Source organism: Lingula anatina, chromosome 2, assembly GCF_051362555.1.
Source record: "Lingula anatina isolate TDL-2025a chromosome 2, LinAna3.0, whole genome shotgun sequence".
In the NCBI taxonomy this organism is placed as follows: Eukaryota; Metazoa; Brachiopoda; class Lingulata; order Lingulida; family Lingulidae; genus Lingula; species Lingula anatina.
Window position 1 is genome coordinate 559,532 of NC_141768.1, and position 22,244 is coordinate 581,775.

At 37.8% G+C, this 22,244-nt stretch overlaps 3 protein-coding genes across 5 annotated transcripts in view; 1 reads left to right on the plus strand and 2 right to left on the minus strand.

The window, feature by feature from the left end:
- The window catches only part of LOC106152816 (uncharacterized), a 63,040-nt gene that overhangs the window by 34,181 nt on the left and 6,615 nt on the right, over positions 1 to 22,244 (plus strand). For all 3 annotated transcript variants that reach the window (XM_087006366.1, XM_087006365.1, XM_087006367.1), the window contains 12 exons: positions 13,935 to 14,145; positions 14,581 to 14,711; positions 14,928 to 15,221; positions 15,571 to 15,718; positions 17,255 to 17,402; positions 17,779 to 18,097; positions 18,499 to 18,621; positions 18,906 to 19,238; positions 19,517 to 19,727; positions 20,062 to 20,306; positions 20,947 to 21,157; positions 21,975 to 22,228. In XM_087006366.1, coding sequence (XP_086862492.1) covers positions 13,935 to 14,145; positions 14,581 to 14,711; positions 14,928 to 15,221; positions 15,571 to 15,718; positions 17,255 to 17,402; positions 17,779 to 18,097; positions 18,499 to 18,621; positions 18,906 to 19,238; positions 19,517 to 19,727; positions 20,062 to 20,306; positions 20,947 to 21,157; positions 21,975 to 22,228 — 2,628 coding nt within the window. The remainder of the gene's footprint in view (positions 1 to 13,934; positions 14,146 to 14,580; positions 14,712 to 14,927; positions 15,222 to 15,570; positions 15,719 to 17,254; positions 17,403 to 17,778; positions 18,098 to 18,498; positions 18,622 to 18,905; positions 19,239 to 19,516; positions 19,728 to 20,061; positions 20,307 to 20,946; positions 21,158 to 21,974; positions 22,229 to 22,244) is intronic.
- Positions 2,074 to 3,501, minus strand: LOC147763298 (uncharacterized). Its single transcript, XM_087006403.1, has 2 exons — positions 3,404 to 3,501; positions 2,074 to 2,920 (listed from the first exon to the last, which is right to left on the minus strand). The coding sequence occupies exons 1-2, from the start codon at positions 3,476 to 3,478 to the stop codon at positions 2,384 to 2,386; spliced, it is 612 nt and encodes a 203-aa protein (XP_086862529.1). The 5' UTR covers positions 3,479 to 3,501; the 3' UTR covers positions 2,074 to 2,383.
- LOC147763299 (uncharacterized) lies at positions 11,116 to 12,768 on the minus strand. The gene is made up of 3 exons (XM_087005134.1): positions 12,674 to 12,768; positions 12,158 to 12,260; positions 11,116 to 11,673 (listed from the first exon to the last, which is right to left on the minus strand). Exons 2-3 carry the CDS (start codon positions 12,230 to 12,232, stop codon positions 11,116 to 11,118), a joined length of 633 nt encoding a protein of 210 aa, XP_086861260.1. The 5' UTR covers positions 12,233 to 12,260; positions 12,674 to 12,768.

Genomic DNA, 22,244 nt, shown 5'->3' on the forward strand with positions numbered 1-22,244 from the left:
TATTTGTTTTAGATATGACATTTTCTTGCATGTATTTTGTTTGAATATTTGAAAACTATTTTTGAATAGGGTTTAAAATGGACATACAGTATGAGATGCTGTAATTGTTTTGAACAGGTGAATTATTTTTCTTAGAAATGACATTGATTATGCCAAATAAAAATTGGCTTTATGAAAAATTGGTTTCTTGATGTTGAGTCACCATCCAAGAAAAAAATCCTCTAGTTCAATGAAGTGAAACAGACTGAAAGGTCCCAGACCAGCAGAAAATTCCACCCCAACTCCCTGTATTTAAGAACCATATACTGCCTGCCTGACAATACTGTCTTAGCTTGTTTAACTAAACCAATGGATGCTTTTCTAGACCTACCTTCAAAATACTTGAAGAATCAACAGCAAGAACAGCAACCAGTAGGAACAGACTTATCAGCTTAATGGATGCCATTATTTTAAAGACTGACTTGCCAAGATTTCTAAAACAAGGGTATCAACAGAACTAAAAATATTAACAACTAGTATGAAAATGAACTATAATTAAGTCCATTTTTAAAAGAAATAATCAGGGTTCTCTTTTACACCTAATTACATCTACCACAAATATTAAACACATTTATAAGTAATATTGTAACTCAAATCACTAGAGTTGTACATTTAAAAGTGGAGAATTCCTAGCTGATATGAAACATTCATGCCTGGTCTTTATGAATCTCTTCAGTCTGGAATTGGTCTTATCTCAGTTGGGAATATACAAAGCAGTGTGGCTTTACAAAGCTGTTACACATGTATTAATAGCACTACTACATGTAGTGAAAAGAGACAAAGCTAGGGTGCCATTTTCATAATAGATATAATGATAAAATATCCCCCAAATGTTATTGAAGAGTCCATGCCTTACCAGTTTTCTGTCCTACAGTTCTTAGGAGATTTGTGCCTTGACTGATGTGTGGCGTTTCTCGGAGGGTGGTGTATTTAAATACAATCACATTAAAATGTATTGCAGATAAAGTTTCCCATGTCACGTATTCTTGTCCCCTATTCCTTATGTTATCAATCCTATTTTACCTGCATGTTTCAAAGCCCACCTTTATCTAAGAAAATGTAAGTGCCAAACTACTGGTACATGTTTATGTGTGCTGAGGTTGAGTGTGCTGAGACCGAGACTGCCAATTGATGTGTAGCTTCGGTGCACAGTTAACCTTCACTGTAGAATTGGTGCTCCATATTGCCGTTTCTTCACTCTGAGCAGGTAGGTAAAAAAAAGGCAGATCAGTGTCTATGGTGCACAGGTAGCACTCACTGTGGAAACTGTGCTGACTATTACAGCCTCTCTCCAGCATGAGGGGAGACCAACAGGCCCGTAGCCAGGGGGGGTTCAGGGGGTTCGAAAGAACTGCCCCTTTTGTCAGGAAAAGGTCCATCTTGGGTAAAATGTTATCTAGGTACACATAAGTTTCATTGTAAAAGGTCCACTTTGATAGGAAAAAAGACATTATGGGCCATGATCAGCAGCCACCTTATTCTCAGTGCACGGGCTGGAGAGACCCATAACACATTGCCTGGCTTCCAGGGTGAAGGTTACCAGCTGGTTGCAGTAAACCCTAATCTCTGATTGCCCTTTCCTCCATCCACTCCTGTTTCCCTCCACTAAAATTATTCTAGTTTCTCAGTGTCAGAATCGATTTTGTAAAATGGTACTATTTTCTGGTGGCCAGAATGGTTTTTGAAAAATGAAGCTACATGTATGTTCCGGTTGCCAAGTTTTTTTATTTAAAAGGACACCAGTTTTTGGTTGATTTAATCATAGATATTGATCTGCGGTCTTTTCGGTCTCTGCGATTTCGAGGCGGAGGCCATAATTAATATTGAGCATGGCTTTTGCAATGAAGGCACTGCAGACACTGATCAGAGGTTGGCAAGATAAAACTGTTACACACTGCACAGCTTCAGAGGTGAAAGCTGCCTTTGTGTAGACATTGATGGACAATTAACCCTTTTTCTGTCCGCTCCTTTTTCTCTCCACAAAAAACAATATGGTTGTTATTCCTATATTGAGAGAACCACATATCAAACAGGAGGATTTGTTTTATTCCACATATGATATACACTATAGCTAGCAGCTGTAAAGAGTTAAGACAATAATAAAAAACAAACAATAAATACCTCTCTATCATTACCATGACACAATTCAAGAAAAAACATGGAAAACAAGTTAGTGTGTGATATTTTGTGAAATTTGTCTTTGTAAGGAATCGCCATTGTACATGTATAACATGGTAGCCAATGGGTATCTCAAGCACCACATGGCTAAAATGCAATCAGATGGAAAGAAGAAACAGTAAAGCAGCAATCAGTAACATGCTACTTTGAGTCATTGCCAACATAATTAGTCACGTCTGCCTAAAATGACATCAGTGGTGCTGAACTTTTGATGGTACCAATAGAGGTTGTATGCACTAACAAATTCTTCTGCATCAAGGAAGCCATTTGTGTTCTGATCAATTGCATCAAAAATTGGTTGAATCTCAGCTGTGTTGCGAAAAAGAAATAGGAATTTGGAATACTCATCTATGGACAACTTGCCATCGCAGTCAGTATCAAACGTGCCAAACATATTTGATGAGATTTCAGTGACCTCCTCTGTTGAAATAGTAATATCTATCTCAGACTCTTGAATAAAGTCTTCCAATGTAATGTTTGTTTTATAGTTTGTGTATTTGTTTGACCAAAAGACCCGAAAGGCATTTGAAAACATACCATTCACCGCCATAGCTCTCCAAGAAGGCAGAACTTTTCTAGCTCGTTTTGTTGTTAAACCAACATATTCTTCCTTCGTAACGATGCCATCTTCATCAACATCAATGATATCAAAGAATGCTTTGTACTTGGTAACCCAGTAGGAACTAAACTTTCGGTTGGTGTTCTAAAATATGAAGAAATGATCCTTTATTGGCCAGCCATGTATGTCAATCTCATTAAGAGTTGGTCTCTGGCTATGATTTATATATCATATTATTCAGGTGTATTAATTATTTGTTTTAGATATGATATTTTCTTGCATGTATTTTGTTTAAATATTTGAAAACTATTTTTGAATTGGATTTAAAATGGACATACAGGGTACAGCATGAGATGCTTTAATTGTTTTGAACAGGTGAATTATTTTTCTTAGAAATGACATTGATATTGGTTTTATTAAAAATCGGTTTCTTGTTTTGTTTATAAACATGTTGAGTTACCATCCAAGAAAAAATTCTCTAATTTAATGAAGTGAAACACACTTAAAGGTTACAAACCAGCAGAAAATTCCACCCCAACTCCCTGTACTTAAGAACCATATACTGCCTGCCTGACAATGCTGTCTTAGCTTGTTTCACTAAACAAGTGAACACTTTTCTGGACCTACCTTCAAAATACTTAAAGAATCAACAGCAAGAACAGCAACCAGTAAGAGTAGGCTTATCAGCTTAATGGATACCATTATTTTAAAGTCTGACTTGCCAAGATTTCTAAAACAAGGGAATCAACAGAACTAAAAAATTAACAATTAGTATGAAATATAAACTATAATTAAGTCCATTTTTAAAAGAAATAATCAGGGTTCTCTTTTACACCTAATTACATCTACCACAAATATTAAACACACTTATAAGTAATAATAATAATGATAAGAAATAGAATACATTTATTATAACTCAAGTCACTTGAGTTGTACATTTAAAAGAGGAGAATTCCTAGCTGATATTAAACATTTATGCCAGATCTTTATGAATCTCTTCAGTCATGAATTTTTTTTATCTCAGTAAGGAAATTGACAAAGCAATGTGGCTCTACAAAGCTGTTACACATGTAGTTATCGATAACAAACAAAGAGACAAAGGGTGCCATTTTCATAATAGATATAATGATAAAATATCATCCCCCAAATGTTATTGAACACTCCATGCCTTACCGGTTTTTCTGTCCTACAGTTCTTAGGAGATTTGTGCCTTGACTGATGTGTGGCGTTTCTCGGAGGGTGGTGTATTTAAATACACTATCATATTGAAATGTATTCCAGATAAAGTTGCTTTGTCACGTACTATTGTCCCCTATTCCTCATGTTATCAATCCTATTTTACCTGCAGGTTTCAAAGCCCACCTTTATGTAATAAAATGTAAGCGCCAAACTACATGGTCATATGGGCTGAGACCGAGTGTGCTGAGACCAAGACGTCAGCCAGTTGATGTGTAGCCTCAGTGCACAGTTAGCCTTCACTGCAGAATTGGTGCTCCATATTAATATTGCGGTTCCTTCCCTTTGAGCGGGTAGGCAAAAAATAAAAAAATTAAAAAATAAAAATAAAAAGCCAGATCAGTGTCTATGGTGCACAGGTAGCACTTACTGTGGAAACTGTGCTGACTATTACAGTCTCTTTCCAGTGTGCGAGGAGCTCAGGCCAATATGGTTGCCAATCATTGTTTGCAATTTAATTATATAATATCCTAGGCTTGGAGAGAGATTTACGGTAATGTGCCATGAATTTCGAACAGTAGAAAATAATTAAATTTGGGAAAAGATCGTTCTGGCCGAAATTCATGAAATGGAGGTGCTCAGAACTTCCGAAAATTCGAATTTCATGGAATTCTGTCAATTTTGACCGGAAGTTGTCTGTTCGTCGCTAGGCCTTCTGTTATCTTCTCCCGGCGATCTATTTAGAGTTACCATAATGTATGATGTGTGAGTGTCGGTAATTGCGACCAAAGATATACACGTACTTTCACCCGATCACTGTGTATGGCCCATAGATAGAGCGGTACTGTTGTCTAGGGCCGCAAAACAGCACGTCCTTGCACCATTTATAAAATAATTCGTCAGTAGTGTCGTTTTTCAAACGCGATTCTGGCAGCCAGAAACTAGTGTCGTTTTTCAAAAACGATCCTGGCGCTCAGAACGGGAGTGGACGGAGGGAGAGACGGCCGACGATTAGCGTCTGTCACGACCAGATAACCTTTACTATGGAAGCTTAGTGTTACCGTTGCTCCTTTCCGTGCACTGAAACTGAGACGACAGCCGATCAGTGTCTATATATGGCGTACGTGCAGGTAGCCTTCATCTGCGATAAGTGTCTTACGCGACCAGGTTCGTTGCCTTTACCGTTAAAGTCGGGCGGAGCTTTACGCGCGAATGCGTCCTCATCTCGCCGTTCGCGGGTCGGTGTCTCCGACGCATACGTAGCCTTCCCTGCAGAAGCCGGCCTCGGCACTACGGCCTCTCCTCCGTGCAGAGAGGCCATTACGACCGCAGATCCGTATGTGCGGCGCACAGGTAGCCTTCGCCACGGCAGCCGAACTGTGTATTACGGTCTCTCTCCGTCGTGCGCTGCGACCAAGATGACCGCTGATTGTTGTCTGCGATCAAATATACTAGGTTTGGGGGTGGGGTGGGTGCAGGGCCGTTTTTTTTTTTTTTTTCGCTCAGGCAACCCAATCTTAACCAGCAGCAGCAACTGATTTCCTGGCGCATAGTTGCGTCAATGTACGCATTTGAAAAGCGTGTACGTTTTGTCATTGAAACCATCTTCAAACAAACGCGAGAGATAAGTAATCTAGACTAAACCGAAAAGGCAGCTTTTATATTCGTTCAAGGGACTGGAAGATCGTCAATGGGAGATAGTGAGCGATCTGAGCGCGACAGTAAGTCAATTTCCACACTAGTTCAAGGGACTTCGTTACTATATTCGTCAGCAAGAGATCGTCAGCGATCCGAGCAAGCATAGAAGCTTGGACTTTTTGTCCATGCTAGAAGGCAATTTTCATGTAGTCAGTAGGATATGGTTTGCTGGTTTGCGACAGGGGCGTAACCAGGCATAGGCACGGAGACACTGTGCGTATATAATTTTTTGGCCAACCATGATATTATTCTCTATAAATCTAGTGTACTTTTCAAGGAATATTATCGAAAATCCCCTTCGATTATATGTTAAGGTCACCTGAATGTACAAATTCTCTGTATAATTTATATATGCACCATTGTTCTGACACCCTTCTCGTTTGCTTTCACAGAACTGAGGTAAACAATACTAGTTACCATCTGAAGTCCGATCTTAATCGTCCATCTAGCTGGAACTTGCTTTACCTCTTAATTAGAGGGTAAAGTGCCCTTCAGCCCACAGGTAGCTTTTGTCTTGAGTGTATCGAACGCGATATTTATCTCAGATAAAAATTTACCTGTGTGTTATTTCAAAGAGCTGCTCCAGCAGATCTGGGGGCACTAGATAAATCTGATCATCGGGCTAAACAAGGAGCCAGAGAAACAAAGGAAGATTGATTTTTCCTGCAAAGTTTCAAAGAATTTTGACACGGACTTGATCCAGCTTAACCCTCCAAACTAACGGGGTGGCATGGGCAATTTTTACAAAATTTACAAATAATTAAATTTAGATATATTACGATTTTATCCTTTAATATAATTTTGGGAGGCATGCACCCGCATGTAAGCTGGGTGATGTCAGTAAGCCCCTAGTTAAATAAATATACCCTTATGAACAAGGCTTTTCCCAGCGAACCGTCCAGCCGTCATTTGGACGGCCGCTGACATCACCGGACCGCCTATATTTTCAAAGACGGCTAGACGGCTTGCGACTTTTTTTTTACAGTCTGTTAATGACGTCTTGGCTTGTCGGGACAGCCGTGGACGTTGTAAGAAATTTTCTTAGAGTAATTTGACGTACCTAGCTTTTATGATGCGTCACAGATGAATGGCCCTACTACTTTGTAGTGTACGCTGATATTCAGTCACGACGAAACTACTTCCTAAAGCTTACAAAACACAATAAAATGTTTCTATGAACTTTAAGATACACATTCCACGTCGTATGCAGCAGTGACAAGAGTGACCTTCATGCGGTACAAAACACTAAGCAAACTACAGGCCAATTTGTGAAAGGGGACACCTTCCAGACCTTCATACGCACGGCAACTGACAAAGCTGATTGACAAAAAGGAAAATTTCAAATTTTCAGCGAGAGATAGTTCGCAATCCGAGAGAGACCAGGAGGCAATTTTCATATTTGTTAAAGAGACTTCGTAAGCCAAAGGGCGAGACGAGAACGCAATTTTCGTATCGTCAGCGTCGCAATCCGAGTGAAACGAGAAAGCTCATACTCGTTCAGTGGCTTTCGTTTGCGGCAGATCGTCAGCCGGAGATCGTTCTCGATTGTTTTTAACCCTCCATCCCTCCCCATTGGGATTTATTATTTTAAAAAATATTTTTCATTTCATTTGTACATTTCAAGGGACTTCATTAGCGGAAGATCGTCAGCGGGAGATCGTGAACGATCTGAGCGACACAAGAAAGCAATAATGGTAATCTTTATTGCAGCTCTTAATATTGCTCTTTTGTTCTGTTACTGAAGTCTCTACGATAACAATGCTATTGTGCGCCTCAGCAAAACTACCGATCGCTATCTCACACCGAATACTGCGGTAAAGAAACAACAGCCCGACAGTACAACTCTTAATAGATTCTCCTGTTATCTGAATGAATGGATATGACGATGTTGTTTAGCGTCCTAAACTAACTGTACTGATCGTTATCTTGCACCGTGGGCCGCACACGTAGTACTCAGGTAAAGGTACGCTAGGGCAACATTGCCGACTGTTAGATCTTTATAAGCGCGAGAATAGCCCGGTGGCCGATTTTAAGGTGTACGAAATTCACGAAATGAAGATCGCGCAAAATTGCTTACTGGCCGAAATTCATGGTCCAGAAAAAACTCCAGACGGCCGATTTTAAGATCGTTCGAAATTCAAGAGCCGTTCGAAATTCATGGCACATTACCGTAAGACCCCAGGGTGTCTCACTAGGCTGGGTGAGAGATTTCAGACCCCAGGAACGAGTGTGCTGAGACCAAGATGTCCGCCAGTTGATGTGAAGCTTCGGTGCACAGTAAACCTTCAGGGTAGAATTGGTGCTCCATATTGCGCTTTCTTCCCTCTGAGCCGGTAGGCAAAAAAAAGAGTACCGGAACGCAGCCCTACTATAGAACCTTCGGACCAATGAAACCCTTGATTAAAAAACCAATGAAAATGTTATCATTTTTCAGACCAATGAACCTTTAGTCTATCGAGAAGCCCTCGGCAAGACATAGGCTGGACCCCCCTGACCCCCCTGACCCCCCCCCCCCCAAATCTGCCTCTGTAGCATCAGAACTGATTTTGTAAAATGACACTAGTTTCTGGTTGCTAGAATTTTTTTTAAATCTTTAACGAAGCTAGTTTCTGGATGTCAGAGTTTTTTTTTTCTTTTTTTTTTTTTTTAACAAGGCTAGTTTCTGGTTGCCAAGTTTGTTTTTTAAAAAGGACACTGGTTATTGGTTGATTTAATCATAGACACTGGTCTATAGTCTCTTCGGCCTCTGTGTGTGGTGGAGAGAGGCCTCAATATTGGGCATGGCCTATAGACAGTGAAGGCTACAATTTAATGCAGACACTGATCATAGGTTATCTCGGTCGAAGCCTCAGCGCATAGTGAATTGAAACTGTTACACACTGTCAGCCATTCCACGAAAAAGGGTACAATTCTGAATAATACCTGTCGCAGCTTATTTTCGGTAGTAAAAGCATCTGTAATTTAGCTTTTTTTTAGCCTTTTTTAGCAGGACCCGATGTGTTCTAGTTAATAAACAACAATTAATATAGTACCACTTGCTTTGACGGGAACCCCGGGGGTCTATATGCCGCAAAAAGCACGATTTCGACGTGTCGCTTCGGTATTATAGCTGATTTGCCACAAGAAAAAGTTTATATTTTCCCGTATTTTAGTGTTTTTAGTCCTCAACTAATTTGAATTCATGTTTCTTTTTATCATACATGGTGTTCTCTGTCGAATTTGTTGGTTAGTTACGTCACTGTCATAGTTAAATCAATGTCGCTCAGTAACCCCTAACCTCCGTAACGCTTTTTTAAGTCAGTGTAAGAATAAAAGAAAATTCTCTTAAATGGCCTTCATGTGCATTTTTCAAACTCTTAATACATGAAGTTTAATAAAACAGTGCTATTTGTTAATTTTGAATGATGCGTTCCATCATAGAATATGTTAACTCACAAAAGTCGGGGTGTCGCATTTAAGAGCCTAACCTCAGTAACGGACCAAATTTGAAGAAAATGTTGCTTTAGAAAGTTAAAAACATCATTTTTGTTAAGCAAGGACCAACTTCTTCCTAAAAAATTCGTTCAATAGTTATGCAAAGTTATCCCGAGGATAAAAACTGATAAAGAGTGCGTGTCACCTTACATCCGTTATGCAAACCTCCGTTACGAAATAAGTTAATTGTTATAAAAATGACTGTTAATACTTTAAAACGTTATTTCTGTGGTTTTGTGAGTTAGTTCTGATCATAGAAGTAGTTCTACTTCTATGTTCTGATGTAGTATGCATTCATACCGCTTGCTGTTAAAGACATTACCCCGTATTAATATAGATATAAAATATACATATAGCTGATAATTCTATCAAGATAAGCTAACCATTTAAGTTTTTACTCGAGTTTGCTATAAAATCGAGGGTAAATCGTGATTTGTTTTTATGTACAGACACAGATGTGTCTGTACATATAGCCATCACCTGCGTCTGTCGTCGCCGTCGCCGTCGTTGCCGTCGCCGTGCACTTTTACGATAACATGATAAGTGGAAAACCGTTTTTTCTTTTGGCTTGAAAGTTACAGAACGGATGAATATTCATAATAAGCAGGTCAAGTTCGAAAATCAGCATGATCGGGCCATTTTTGGGGAATTTATGCTGTTTTTTCACTTTTTTCAGCATTTATGTAGCACCGATAACATGATAAGTGGAAAACCGTAATACGCAGGTCAAGTTCGAATATCAGCATGATCGGGCCATTAATATGGAAGTAATGCTGTTTTTTTTTCACTTTTTTTTCAGCATATATGCAATACCTATAACACATTTTAAGGAAAATCGATTGGCCAATTGTCTTGAAAGTCACAGTAGTGATCAATGTTACTGAAATACAGATTAAGTTTTGAAAATAAGCTTGATCAGTAAAGATTTGGTGAAGTTATGCCTTTTTATTTTGTATATAAGTGTTTTTTTCCTCAAATTTAATTCTCAGGCACGCTAACAGTCTCATATTTGAACTAATTAGATATGTTAAGTTGTTCTTTTGACATTTTCTGCATCTTAACAACATTGTTAGTTGATTATAAAAAAATGATGGTAAACCTGATATTGTGTATTGTTTAATAAGTGTCAAAAATGGAAAAAAAACACATATCTTTACAGTTTGTCAGATTCAACCATTCACTATGTTCAGAATTTCAGAATGGAGCAAGTTGGACATTAATAATTGTTCTATTGATATTTTTGCTTTGACAACATATTTTTGATTGATCATATAAAAATGACAGTAAATTGATTATTTTGCTTTATGTAAAAAAGGTGTTGAAAATGGAAATAAACTCTTTCAATACAGTTTTCTCTTGTTTACATTTTGGGATTTTCAAAGTATGACTCTGAACTCTATAGGCTAGTCACATTTTCTGAATATCCATGATACTTTTATTTTATTAAATACAGTAATGGTGTGGGTTAAAATTCTTCTACTACTCTCTGAATACCTCTTCATCAAAATAATATAAAAAGTTTTCCAGTTTTGCAAAGTTCATATCACTGCATTTCTTGTTTTGGAATTGTACCCCTTTTCGTGGAATGGCCGTGTACAGCTTCAGCGGTGAAAGCTGCCTGTGTTCCAAAGACATTGATGGACAGTTGACCCTTTTTCTCTCCGCAAAAACAAATTTGAAGATGGGCGTTATTCCTATATTGAGAGAAACACATATCAAACAGAAGGATTTGTTTTATTCCACATATGATGTACACAGCTGCAAAGAGTAAAGACAATAATAAAAAACAATGAATATAGCTCTCTATCTTTACTGTGACACAATTTGAGGAAAAACATGGAAATCAAGTTGGTGTGTGATATTTTGTGAAATTTATCTTTGTAAGGAATCACCATTGTATAACATGGTAGCCAATCTCAAGCACCACATTTCTAAAATGCAGTCAGATGGGAAGAAGAAACAGTAAAGCAGCAATCAGTAACATGCTACCTTTAGTCATTGCAAACATCATTATAGTCATGGCTGCCTAAAATGATATCAGTGGTGCTGAACTTTTGATGGTACCAATAGAGGTCCCATGCACTAATAAATTCCTCTGCATCAAGGACACCATTTGCATTCTGATCAATTGCATCAAAAATTGGTTGAATCTCAGCTGTGTTGCGGTGAACAAACAGGAATTTGGAATACTCATCTACTGTCAACTTGCCATTGCAGTCAATATCAAACGTGCCAAACATATCTGATGAGATTTCAGCAATCTCCTCTGTTGAAATAGGAATGACTATCTCAGACTCTTGAAGAAATTCTTCCAGTGTAATGTTTGTTTTATAGTTTGTGTATTTATTTGACCACCAGACACGAAAGCCATTGGAAAAAATACCATTCACCGCCATAGCTCTCCAAGAAGGCAAAACTTTTTGAGCTCGTTTTGTTGTTAAACCAACATATTCTTCTTCAGTAACGATGCCATCTTCATCAACATCAATGATTTCAAAGAATGCTTTGTACTTGGTAACCCAGTAGGAACTAAACTTTCGGTTGGTGTTCTAAAATATGAAGAAATGATCTTTTATTGGCCAGCCATGCATGTCTTTCACATTAAGAGTTGGTCTCTGGCTATGATTTGTATATCATATTTTGTAGGTGTATTATTCATTTTAGATATGACATTTTCTTGTATGCATTTTGTTTAAATATTTGAAAACTATTTTTGAATAAGGTTTAAAATGGACATGCAGGATGAGATGCTGTAATTGTTTTGAACAGATGTATTATTTTTCTTAGAAATGACATTGATTAAGCCAAATTAATATTGGTTTTATGAAAAATTGGTTTCTTGTTTTGTTCATAAACATGTTGAGTTACCATCCAAGAAAAAATTCTCTTATTCAATGAAATGATACACACTAAAAGGTTACAGACCAGCAGAAAATTCCACCACAACTCCCTGTACTTAAGAACCATACTGCCTGCCTGACAATGCTGTCTTAGCTTGTTTCACTAAACCAGTGAACACTTTTCTGGACCTACCTTCAAAATACTTGAAGAATCAACAGCAAGAACAGCAACCAGTAGGAGCAGACTTATCAGCTTAATGGATACCATTATTTTAAAGTCTGACTTGCCAAGATTTCTAAAACAAGGGAATCAACAGAAACAAAAAGTAAACAACCAGTATTAGATATAAACCAATTAAGTCCATTTTTAAAGAGATAATCAGGGTTATAAGGGTTATTTGTAAGTAATAATAATAATGATAAGAAGAAGAATACTCAAATAACTATAGAGTGTTCATTTAAAACTGGAGAATTCCTAGCTGATATTAAAAATATATGCCTGGTCTTTATGGATCTCTTCTGTCCAGAATCGTTCTTATCTCAGTTGGGAAAATACAAAGCAATGTGGCTCTACAAAGCTGTTACACATGTATTAATAGCACTACTACTACATGTAGCACGAAGGGACAAAGCTAGGGTACGTGCCATTTTCATAATAGATATAATGATAAAATATCCCCCAAATGTTATTGAACAGTCCATGCCTTACCAGTTTTCTGTCCTACAGTTCTTAGATTTGTGCCTTGACTGATGTGTGGCGTTTCTCGGAGGGTGGTGTATTTAAATACAATCATATTGAAATGTATTCCAGATAAAGTTTCCCATGTCACGTATTCTTGTCCCCTATTCCTTATGTTTTCAATCCTATTTTACCTGCAGGTTTCAAAGCCCACCTTTATCTAAGAAAATGTAAGTGCCAAACTACATCTTCATATGGGCTGCCAAGAAAAGAATGTTATACTGCTATCATTTTTCTGCTGGTATGTTACATCATCATAATCTTTCTCAAAAAGCAACACTAGTCTTCAGTTGCCAGAATTGTTTTATTGTTGTTATTATTATTATTATTATTAAATTAAATCAAACTTACGCAACATCATAACAACCAAGAAACACCCAGGGACCAACCTGTGTACTGTGGTGACCAATCAATGGTCATTTAGACCTCCCTGCATGACGAGGAAAGGCTGTAACACCCTTCCCGGCTTTTGCAGTGAAGGCTTCCTGTACCCCGTAGAGAACAAACAACAAGGAGAGACTGTAACATCCTAAACACACTGCCAATCAACAGTCAACTCAGCCTCGATCTCCACACGGCAAGGAGAGACCACAACACTTTGCCCGGCTTCCACAGAAGATAATACCTGGTGGCAGTAAATGTAAATCTCCAATCTCCCCTTCCTCGGTCCACTCCTAGCTGTTTCTTTCACAAAAACGATTCTGGTTTCTCAAAATCATTTTTGACAAATGACACTCATTTCATGTTACCAGGTTTGTTTTTGAAAAAGGACACTTGTTTCTGGTTGCCAGAATTGTTTTTGGAAAACAAAGCTAGTTTCCAGTTGCCAGGTTCGTTTTTAAAAATGTCACTAATTTCTGGTTGCCAGGTATGTTTTTGAAAAACAAAACTGGAAACTGTACATTAGACACTATAGCTTCAGTGCTCCACCAACAAAATTAGCATAGATTACACTTATGATGAATTTTTTATCATTTTAAAATTTTATATCTAATCATTTTTGTTTGTTTGTTTTTTGTTTTCTTTTTATATAGATTATTATGATCCTGATACATTTCTTAAGATTGCATGATGTTAAATGTTTGGAATTTTGCTGTACTAGTAGTATATAAGGGTACTATTAAGTATTACTCTGTATTTTGGCTTTTTAAGCAAATTTATTTTGAAGTATAGTATCACACGTTGTTTACTTTAAAAGAATGAAGATGAGATATGCTTATTTTACATAAAGGCTTTAACGGGACCCTCTGTGACCATAACATAGATGACTGTGCTGTGAACCCCTGCATCAATGCTGTACAGTGTATAGATGGCACTAATGACTTCCTGTGCATCTGCTCACCAGGATGGGCCGGAAAGATGTGTCACATTAATGTTGATGAATGTGTCAGCCTCCCCTGTCATAATGGCGGAACATGTCATGATCTGGTCAATGAATACAGGTAAGGTGTTACCATCATCATTCTAAGGACATCTTATATGTATGCAGTCATTGAATATTAAAAATGATATTCTGAAGAAGATAATGTAGGAAAGAAAACCATTTTTAAATGATAAGTTACAGTTTATATATACAGTTTTTGAATATAAGAAATATGAAGATAAATATCTTCTGCTTAATGTTGTAGATAGTACACAACTCAAAACAGAATGTATGTTGCTCTTGCGAAATGCATGATTATTTTCAAAGATTAATATCTCATAATCAATTTAGTGTTGTTTCCTATTATATCTGGTAATTCATATTAATATTCATTGATGAGATTAGCTGTAAACAATAATGAACATTAACTGCTCCAGCTGTTCAGGGTGGATATTTTCAGCCACATTATAATTCTTAATTCATAATAATGTTCTTCTAATGTATTTGAGGACAGATGTTCCTGTCTTGCTGGCTACTCTGGCTCTGAGTGTGAAGAGAATATTAATGAGTGTTCCAGCAGTCCTTGCCTGAACAATGGCACCTGTCTGGATAGAGTGAACAGCTACACCTGTATCTGCCCTCCAGGTATATATTCTTGTACAGACACACTCTTACTTGGTGGGCTTGATTAGCATGATATGTGACAATTGCCATTACATTTTTCATTTATTTACCTCAAAGCTATACTTATTCTTTAGTTTTAAAGAATTAAAATGATAAACTTCTAATCAGTGCTACTGGTCTGCTCTGGGTACTCCCTGGAAGCTTAACACAATCATCTTGCCATTGATCTGGTTTCAGGATTCAGTGGTACTGTTTGTGAACACGACATAGATGAGTGTGCATCCCAGCCATGCATGTACGATGGCACATGCACAGATCTGACAGACAACTACATGTGCATGTGCACACCAGGCTACATGGGCAGAAACTGCGAACATGATATCAACGAATGCCTGAGTGGGCCGTGTCATAACAATGGTAGCTGTGTTGACATGGTGGATGGCTACTCCTGTCTCTGTCAGTCAGGGTATACTGATGTCCACTGCACTACTAATGTTGATGAGTGTCACAGTAACCCTTGTTTAAATGATGGTAGGTGAAGAAAAATATGTAACTTTTAATAAACTGCCAATTAGTAATTATGTAGTTGCATGTTTATATATAGAGTACTTTAATTATTCTCTTCAGCAAAGATGTACTATAAGTATTCTCCTTTCATTATATATTTTTGTATCTTTCCTAAAGATCTTTTTTCTGAAATTTAATCTTATTTAATAACACACTCTAAATTTGACAAAACTGGTAATAAGATTGTGTTTTAACCTTTGGATACTAGTACATGTATCTGAATCCTAAGATATACTTTGATCATTCTATTTTATAATCAGTTCAGTTTAACTTGTGATTACTTAATATTACAAAATCTGTCTTTAACAAAAAGCTTCCTGCGTTGATGGTGTGGCTGGTTACAGTTGCCTGTGCAGACCTGGATTCTCAGGAATCCTTTGTGAACAAAATATAGACGAATGTCAATCATCTCCCTGTATCCATGGCAACTGCTCAGATCTGACCAATGGCTTCAACTGCAGGTAAAGTAAAATAGGCAGGTGCAAAATAACAACTTCAATTTCTTAAAAAGTTTCATTAGTCTGGTAGATACATGAATTGTTGAATTAATTATTGCACAGACAATGTTTTCCTACCGTCAAATTTTAACAACTAAAAGTAAATTTTCCTCTTGCACTTACATATTCCACCTACCAATACAAAAATATCTTGAGAAAAATTATCAATGACGGATAAAAATGTAAAGTTTGAGACCTGAGAGTTCTGCTGTTTCAGTTGTTATCCAGGCTACACTGGCAGAGTATGTAGTGTAGATATTAATGAATGTCTCTATTTCAGTTGTTATCCAGACTACACTGGCAGTGTATGTAGTGTGGATATTAATGAATGTCTCAATCAACCCTGTCTCTATTTCAGTTGTTATCCAGGCTACACTGGCAGAGTATGTAGTGTGGATATTAATGAATGTCTCAGTCAACCCTGTCTCTATTTCAGTTGTTATCCAGGCTACACTGGCAGAGTATGTAGTGTGGATATTAATGAATGTCTCAGTCAACCCTGTCTCTATTTCAGTTGTTATCCAGGCTACACTGGCAGAGTATGTAGTGTGGATATTAATGAATGTCTCAGTCAACCCTGTCTCTATTTCAGTTGTTATCCAGGCTACACTGGCAGAGTATGTAGTGTGGATATTAATGAATGTCTCAGTCAACCCTGTCTCTATTTCAGTTGTTATCCAGGCTACACTGGCAGTGTATGTAGTGTAGATATTAATGAATGTCTCTATTTCTGTTGTTATCCAGGCTACACTGGCAGAGTATGTAGTGTAGATATTAATGAATGTCTTAGTCAACCCTGTCTCTATTTCAGTTGTTATCCAGGCTACACTGGCAGTGTATGTAGTGTAGATATTAATGAATGTCTCTATTTCAGTTGTTATCCAGGCTACACTGGCAGAGTATGTAGTGTAGATATTAATGAATGTCTCTATTTCAGTTGTTATCCAGGCTACACTGGCAGAGTATGTAGTGTAGATATTAATGAATGTCTCTATTTCAGTTGTTATCCAGGCTACACTGGCAGAGTATGTAGTGTAGATATTAATGAATGTCTCTATTTCAGTTGTTATCCAGGCTACACTGGCAGAGTATGTAGTGTAGATATTGATGAATGTCTCTATTTCAGTTGTTATCCAGGCTACACTGGCAGAGTATGTAGTGTAGATATTAATGAATGTCTCTATTTCAGTTGTTATCCAGGCTACACTGGCAGTGTATGTAGTGTGGATATTAATGAATGTCTCAGTCAACCCTGTCTCTATTTCAGTTGTTATCCAGGCTACACTGGCAGTGTATGTAGTGTAGATATTAATGAATGTCTCGGTCAACCCTGTCTCTATTTCAGTTGTTATCCAGGCTACACTGGCAGTGTATGTAGTGTGGATATTAATGAATGTCTCAATCAACCCTGCTCTATTTCAGTTGTTATCCAGGCTACACTGGCAGTGTATGTAGTGTGGATATTAATGAATGTCTCGGTCAACCCTGTCTCTATTTCAGTTGTTATCCAGGCTACACTGGCAGTGTATGTAGTGTGGATATTAATGAATGTCTCAGTCAACCCTGTCTCTATGGTGGGACCTGTCATGACCTGGTAAATGGTCATCAGTGTCTGTGTCTGCAGGGATATACTGGAGAGATGTGTCAGGTGGGCTTCCTGTACTTAAAGATAATTTTGTGCTTTATAAATCATGGTTTTAAGCCAAAGTAGGTTTACATTTCAAGTTTTTAAGGGAATGATGGATACGTAAATTATATACCTTGAAAATGTTACAGGTCAGCTAGGAAGAAAACTTCTGATTAGTTTAAACTTGAGGTGGAAATGGATCAGTTATTCCCCTTTTTCGAGTGCTTGCATGGTGATTAAAAGAGAATGATGTAGTGTTTAATTGATGTCTGTTTTAAAGAATGCTTCACTTTAAAATGTGTTTAAATTGTGATAATTCCATAAGCTTTAATTGATATTAAATTTTAGATTTCTATTACTCATTATCATGTTTAATTTGTTTTCACATTTAATCCAGACCAACATCAATGAGTGTGACAGTCACCCATGCACTAACAACGGCAGCTGTGTAGACCAGGTCAATGGCTTCCTTTGTCTCTGCGTAAATGGCTTCACAGGGAACACGTGTGCAGTCAATATAGATGAGTGTGTGTCAAGTCCTTGTGAACACGGAGGCACATGTGCAGATGATATTGCGGGGTACCACTGCACATGCACGCATGGCTACACAGGACCAACATGCAGAGTTGATGTTGACGAGTGTGTGTCTTCGCCGTGTGAAAATGGCGGAAGCTGTGTTGATGGAATTGGGGAGTTCTGGTGTAACTGTACTGCAGGTATATGATTTTGAATATTAAGTTAAGAGAGTAGGGGTCAGTAAGTAACAATCATTTGTAACTACTTTTTAACTAAACATACTTGCATGTCTAGTAATTGTCTGGCAAGTGCAGATCCAGTTCATGTTTCAGAAAATTGAACAGACTGGATGCAAAAGTTCCATATAAAGATATAATTATTCTAGTGAAGTTTGAAAAACAGCAAAGTCAATATTTTCTGCTCATTGGTCAAAACCATGATATTTATCTTTGCATTCTGAAAAGTTAATTACTTACTTACTTATCCCTACCTTCCCTGTTGGGAAATATGGCCACAAAAAGTTAATTGCCATGTGCATGCACTCCAGCACTGTACATGGAGAACTTAAATGAACTCATTATCTTAAATGAAATAATTTCAGGATTTTCTGGAAGATATTGTGAGCAGAATGTGAATGAGTGTGCCAGCTCTCCATGTGATAACGGGGCTACATGTGTGGACTTGGTGAATGGGTACAACTGCAGCTGCAGGGAGGGGTTTACGGGTATATAATTATATATAGTCTCAAAGTTTTTTTTTTTCAATAATATGAATACAACTTAAAATATCAAATGTACTAGCATATTTAAAATATAGTAAATATTTCTTTGTGGTTGAATACAGACAATAATGAGCAGCTATAGGTGTTGGTACTGTTAGAACTATGGGTACATTATTTGAGTTATGTTAACAGTACACCTGTAGGATTACAAAGTACACCTGACATATTATGGATCCAAGTCTGTCTCAAAAGTTCTTCACAATCTCAAAGAATACATTAATTGGCAGGTGTCCGCTGTGAGATCAATATTGATGACTGCAGTCCATCTCGCTGTCAGAATAATGGGACATGTCAAGATGGCGTAGCAGACTTCCAGTGTATCTGCCCACTTGGATACCATGGCAAGACATGTGCAAACAACACCAACGACTGCGTGCCTTGGCCATGCATCAACAACGCTACCTGCTACGACCTGGTCCAGGATTACCAGTGTGTGTGTGTGGAAGGTTTCACTGGTAAAGACTGTGAAGAGAATATCAATGAGTGTGAAAGCAATCCTTGTCAGTCTGCAGGGACTTGTCTTGATGGTGTGGCAGGGTACCGCTGTGTTTGTGTTGATGGTAGGTATAATATTACAATGTGATTGGAGTAATCTTTTATAGTAGAGGGCTATGATATACTTTAAGATTACAGTTGAACTTTTAACAGGTTTCAACAGCCAGGAGCTATAGGCACCAGGAATGATACAGTGTATATAAGGGACCATTCCCAAAGACACATCTGACTAGGTGTGTAATTGGCTTAACTGATTGACACCCCTCCACAAGAAGCTATAAGGGGGTAATTGCTACAATGGGGCATCTCATCACATGTCATGGTATACATTTCATGGTTTCAGGCTACACTGGACCACACTGTGAAGTTAACATCAATGAATGTTCCTCCAGTCCCTGCTACCACAATGGGACATGTCATGGCCTGGTGAACGGCTTCCACTGCGCCTGTGCCCCAGGGTATGCTGGGAAGACCTGTAATGTTGATATAGATGAATGTGTCTCTTCTCCCTGTCAACATGACAGCAGCTGTGTGGATATTGTGGATGGATACAGGTAAGATGATATGATATGACAATTTTAATGTCTGTTTTTTAGAATTTTTATGTCCTATAAGTTATCTTAATCATGCAAAAGTTTATGGCAGGCAAACAGAATGATTTTAAAATGTCAGAAATACAATTGGAAATTTTTATTACTAATATAAAAATGAAATTTGAAGGACAGGCTGATTTTAAGGAATTTCACTAAATCTCAGGTACTTCTAATTCTATAGAATGATTTTTATTTTCTTTTTCCTTCCGGGAGATCTGTACTCTTGTGGTGCTCAGAGTCTTGAGTACTGATTTGTGTGAATTATATCTTTATTTTATTTCATACAATACTCTAGATGCCTGTGTTCTGCTGGCTTCACAGGAACAAACTGTGAACAAAACCTCGATGATTGTGAAAACCTGCCATGCCATAATAACGGCACATGTATAGATCTGGTCGCTGATTTCAACTGTTCATGTGCTGCTGGCTACACTGGGGACACGTGTGAAGTAGACATCGATGAGTGTGAGGAGAATCCGTGTGTAGAGGGCAGCACTTGCATGGATGCTGTGGCTGGTTACTCTTGTGTTTGTCTGCCAGGTATGTAGATGGCAGCACCTGTAGGGACGCTGTGGCTGGTTACTTGTGTTTGTCTGCCAGGTATGTAGAGGGCAGCACCTGTAGGGACGCTGTGGCTGGTTACTTGTGTTTGTCTGCCAGGTATGTAGATGGCAGCACCTGTAGGGACGCTGTGGCTGGTTACTTGTGTTTGTCTGCCAGGTATGTAGAGGGCAGCACCTGTAGGGACGCTGTGGTGTACCGCCTGTGCCTGTCTGCCATGTACATGTATGGAATCCTGGAGCATTGCAGTTGTATTGGGGGTTTAAACCCAGCAGGCACTCTTTTGTGACTTTGAAGTCCAATTCTTATTTTGATATTTTAAAAAACCATATGCGGCTGAGTTACGTAGTTTTTAGGGTGCCACTTTATATATAATTATTTCTCTTTTTCAGCTGCTGGTTATATTTGTGCCAATAGATAAATAGTGATATACCTTTAGAAAGCAAAAACTAAAAGATTAGAATTAGCTGAAATGTTCCATTGTCAATATTGTGATGCATGATTGTACCAGTACACAATATACATGTAGGCCTGCCTATAATCATAACAGATCTTAACAGATATTATGTGTACCTCACACAAACTTGACTGGACGCCTCATTGTATTCCATATTTTTAGGTTACATTGGCCAAAACTGCAGTCTGAACATAGACGAGTGCCAGAGTGCCCCATGTCACGGCAACTCCACCTGTGAGGACGCAGTGAATGGATACACATGCCACTGTACCCTGGGGATGACTGGGCCACTCTGTGAGGTGGATATTGATGACTGTCAGGGAGAACCGTGTGATAATCAGGGTACCTGTGTGGACATGTTGAATGGGTTCAGGTAAAAATGTTTGCATGTTCATTTTTGTTTTAATTTTGTTGAAGTCACATAATGAGTGTTAGGCCTAAGTTATATAGCAGACATTTTGTTTTCCTGTAGATACTATAGTGTATAACATGTTCAATACTGTAAACAGAAATATAATCTAAACCATATGAAATAAAATGAAAAACATAAGTGCATTAAGTTTATAATTTTAGTCACTCTCATAGATAATGTACAAAAAGACTGGCAAATGTCATTTGTGACTATGAAAATTAGAAATCAATCACTCAGAAATGGAGTCTTAGATTGCACATTTCTAAATGATAATGGATAAAGTATACATTGGTGATAAATCTTAGAAAAATTGCTGTTTTTTATTGTCAAAGAAGAGAGTTGAAGAAATGTTTTTTGCAGTATTAAGATCTATACATGTAGTGGGTATGATATATATTTTAAGGCAATAATGCCCTAAATTCATTAAGTCAAAAGGAAAAATTTAAATGTATTTTCCAGATCATTTTGATTCCCCACCCTAAATTTATTAAACCAAAATGCCATTGTTAATTGTATTTTAATGTCCTACTGCTACATATACATGTAATAATTTGAAAGATAAGTTTTAGGTAGGGCACATGGCAGTATGAATAATATGAAAATGGCTTTTAAAAAATATTTAAATCAATCCAAAACTATAAGTGTCACTTACAAAATTTACTCTGACTGATTTGAAAAATATTGTTCAGCTACATATGGTCATAAATAGTTTTAAAATGTCATGATTTGCAAAACCATCATGTGGTGATGTTTATTTTTTATTTTTTATGATCTCCAGATGTGAATGTACAGCAGGGTATGGCGGAGACACTTGCCAAACAAATCTGGATGACTGTGGAGAGAATCCTTGTGCTGAGAACAGCACATGTCTGGACAGAATCAACGTCTACATGTGCGTGTGCACACCAGGGTTCACAGGGAAGAACTGTCAAGTCAACATTGATGAATGTGCGTCTGATCCTTGTATGTATGGTGGGCAGTGTGTGGATGGCGTCAATGGATATGTGTGTCTCTGCAGTACTGGATACACTGGTAAGAAAACCTGTTT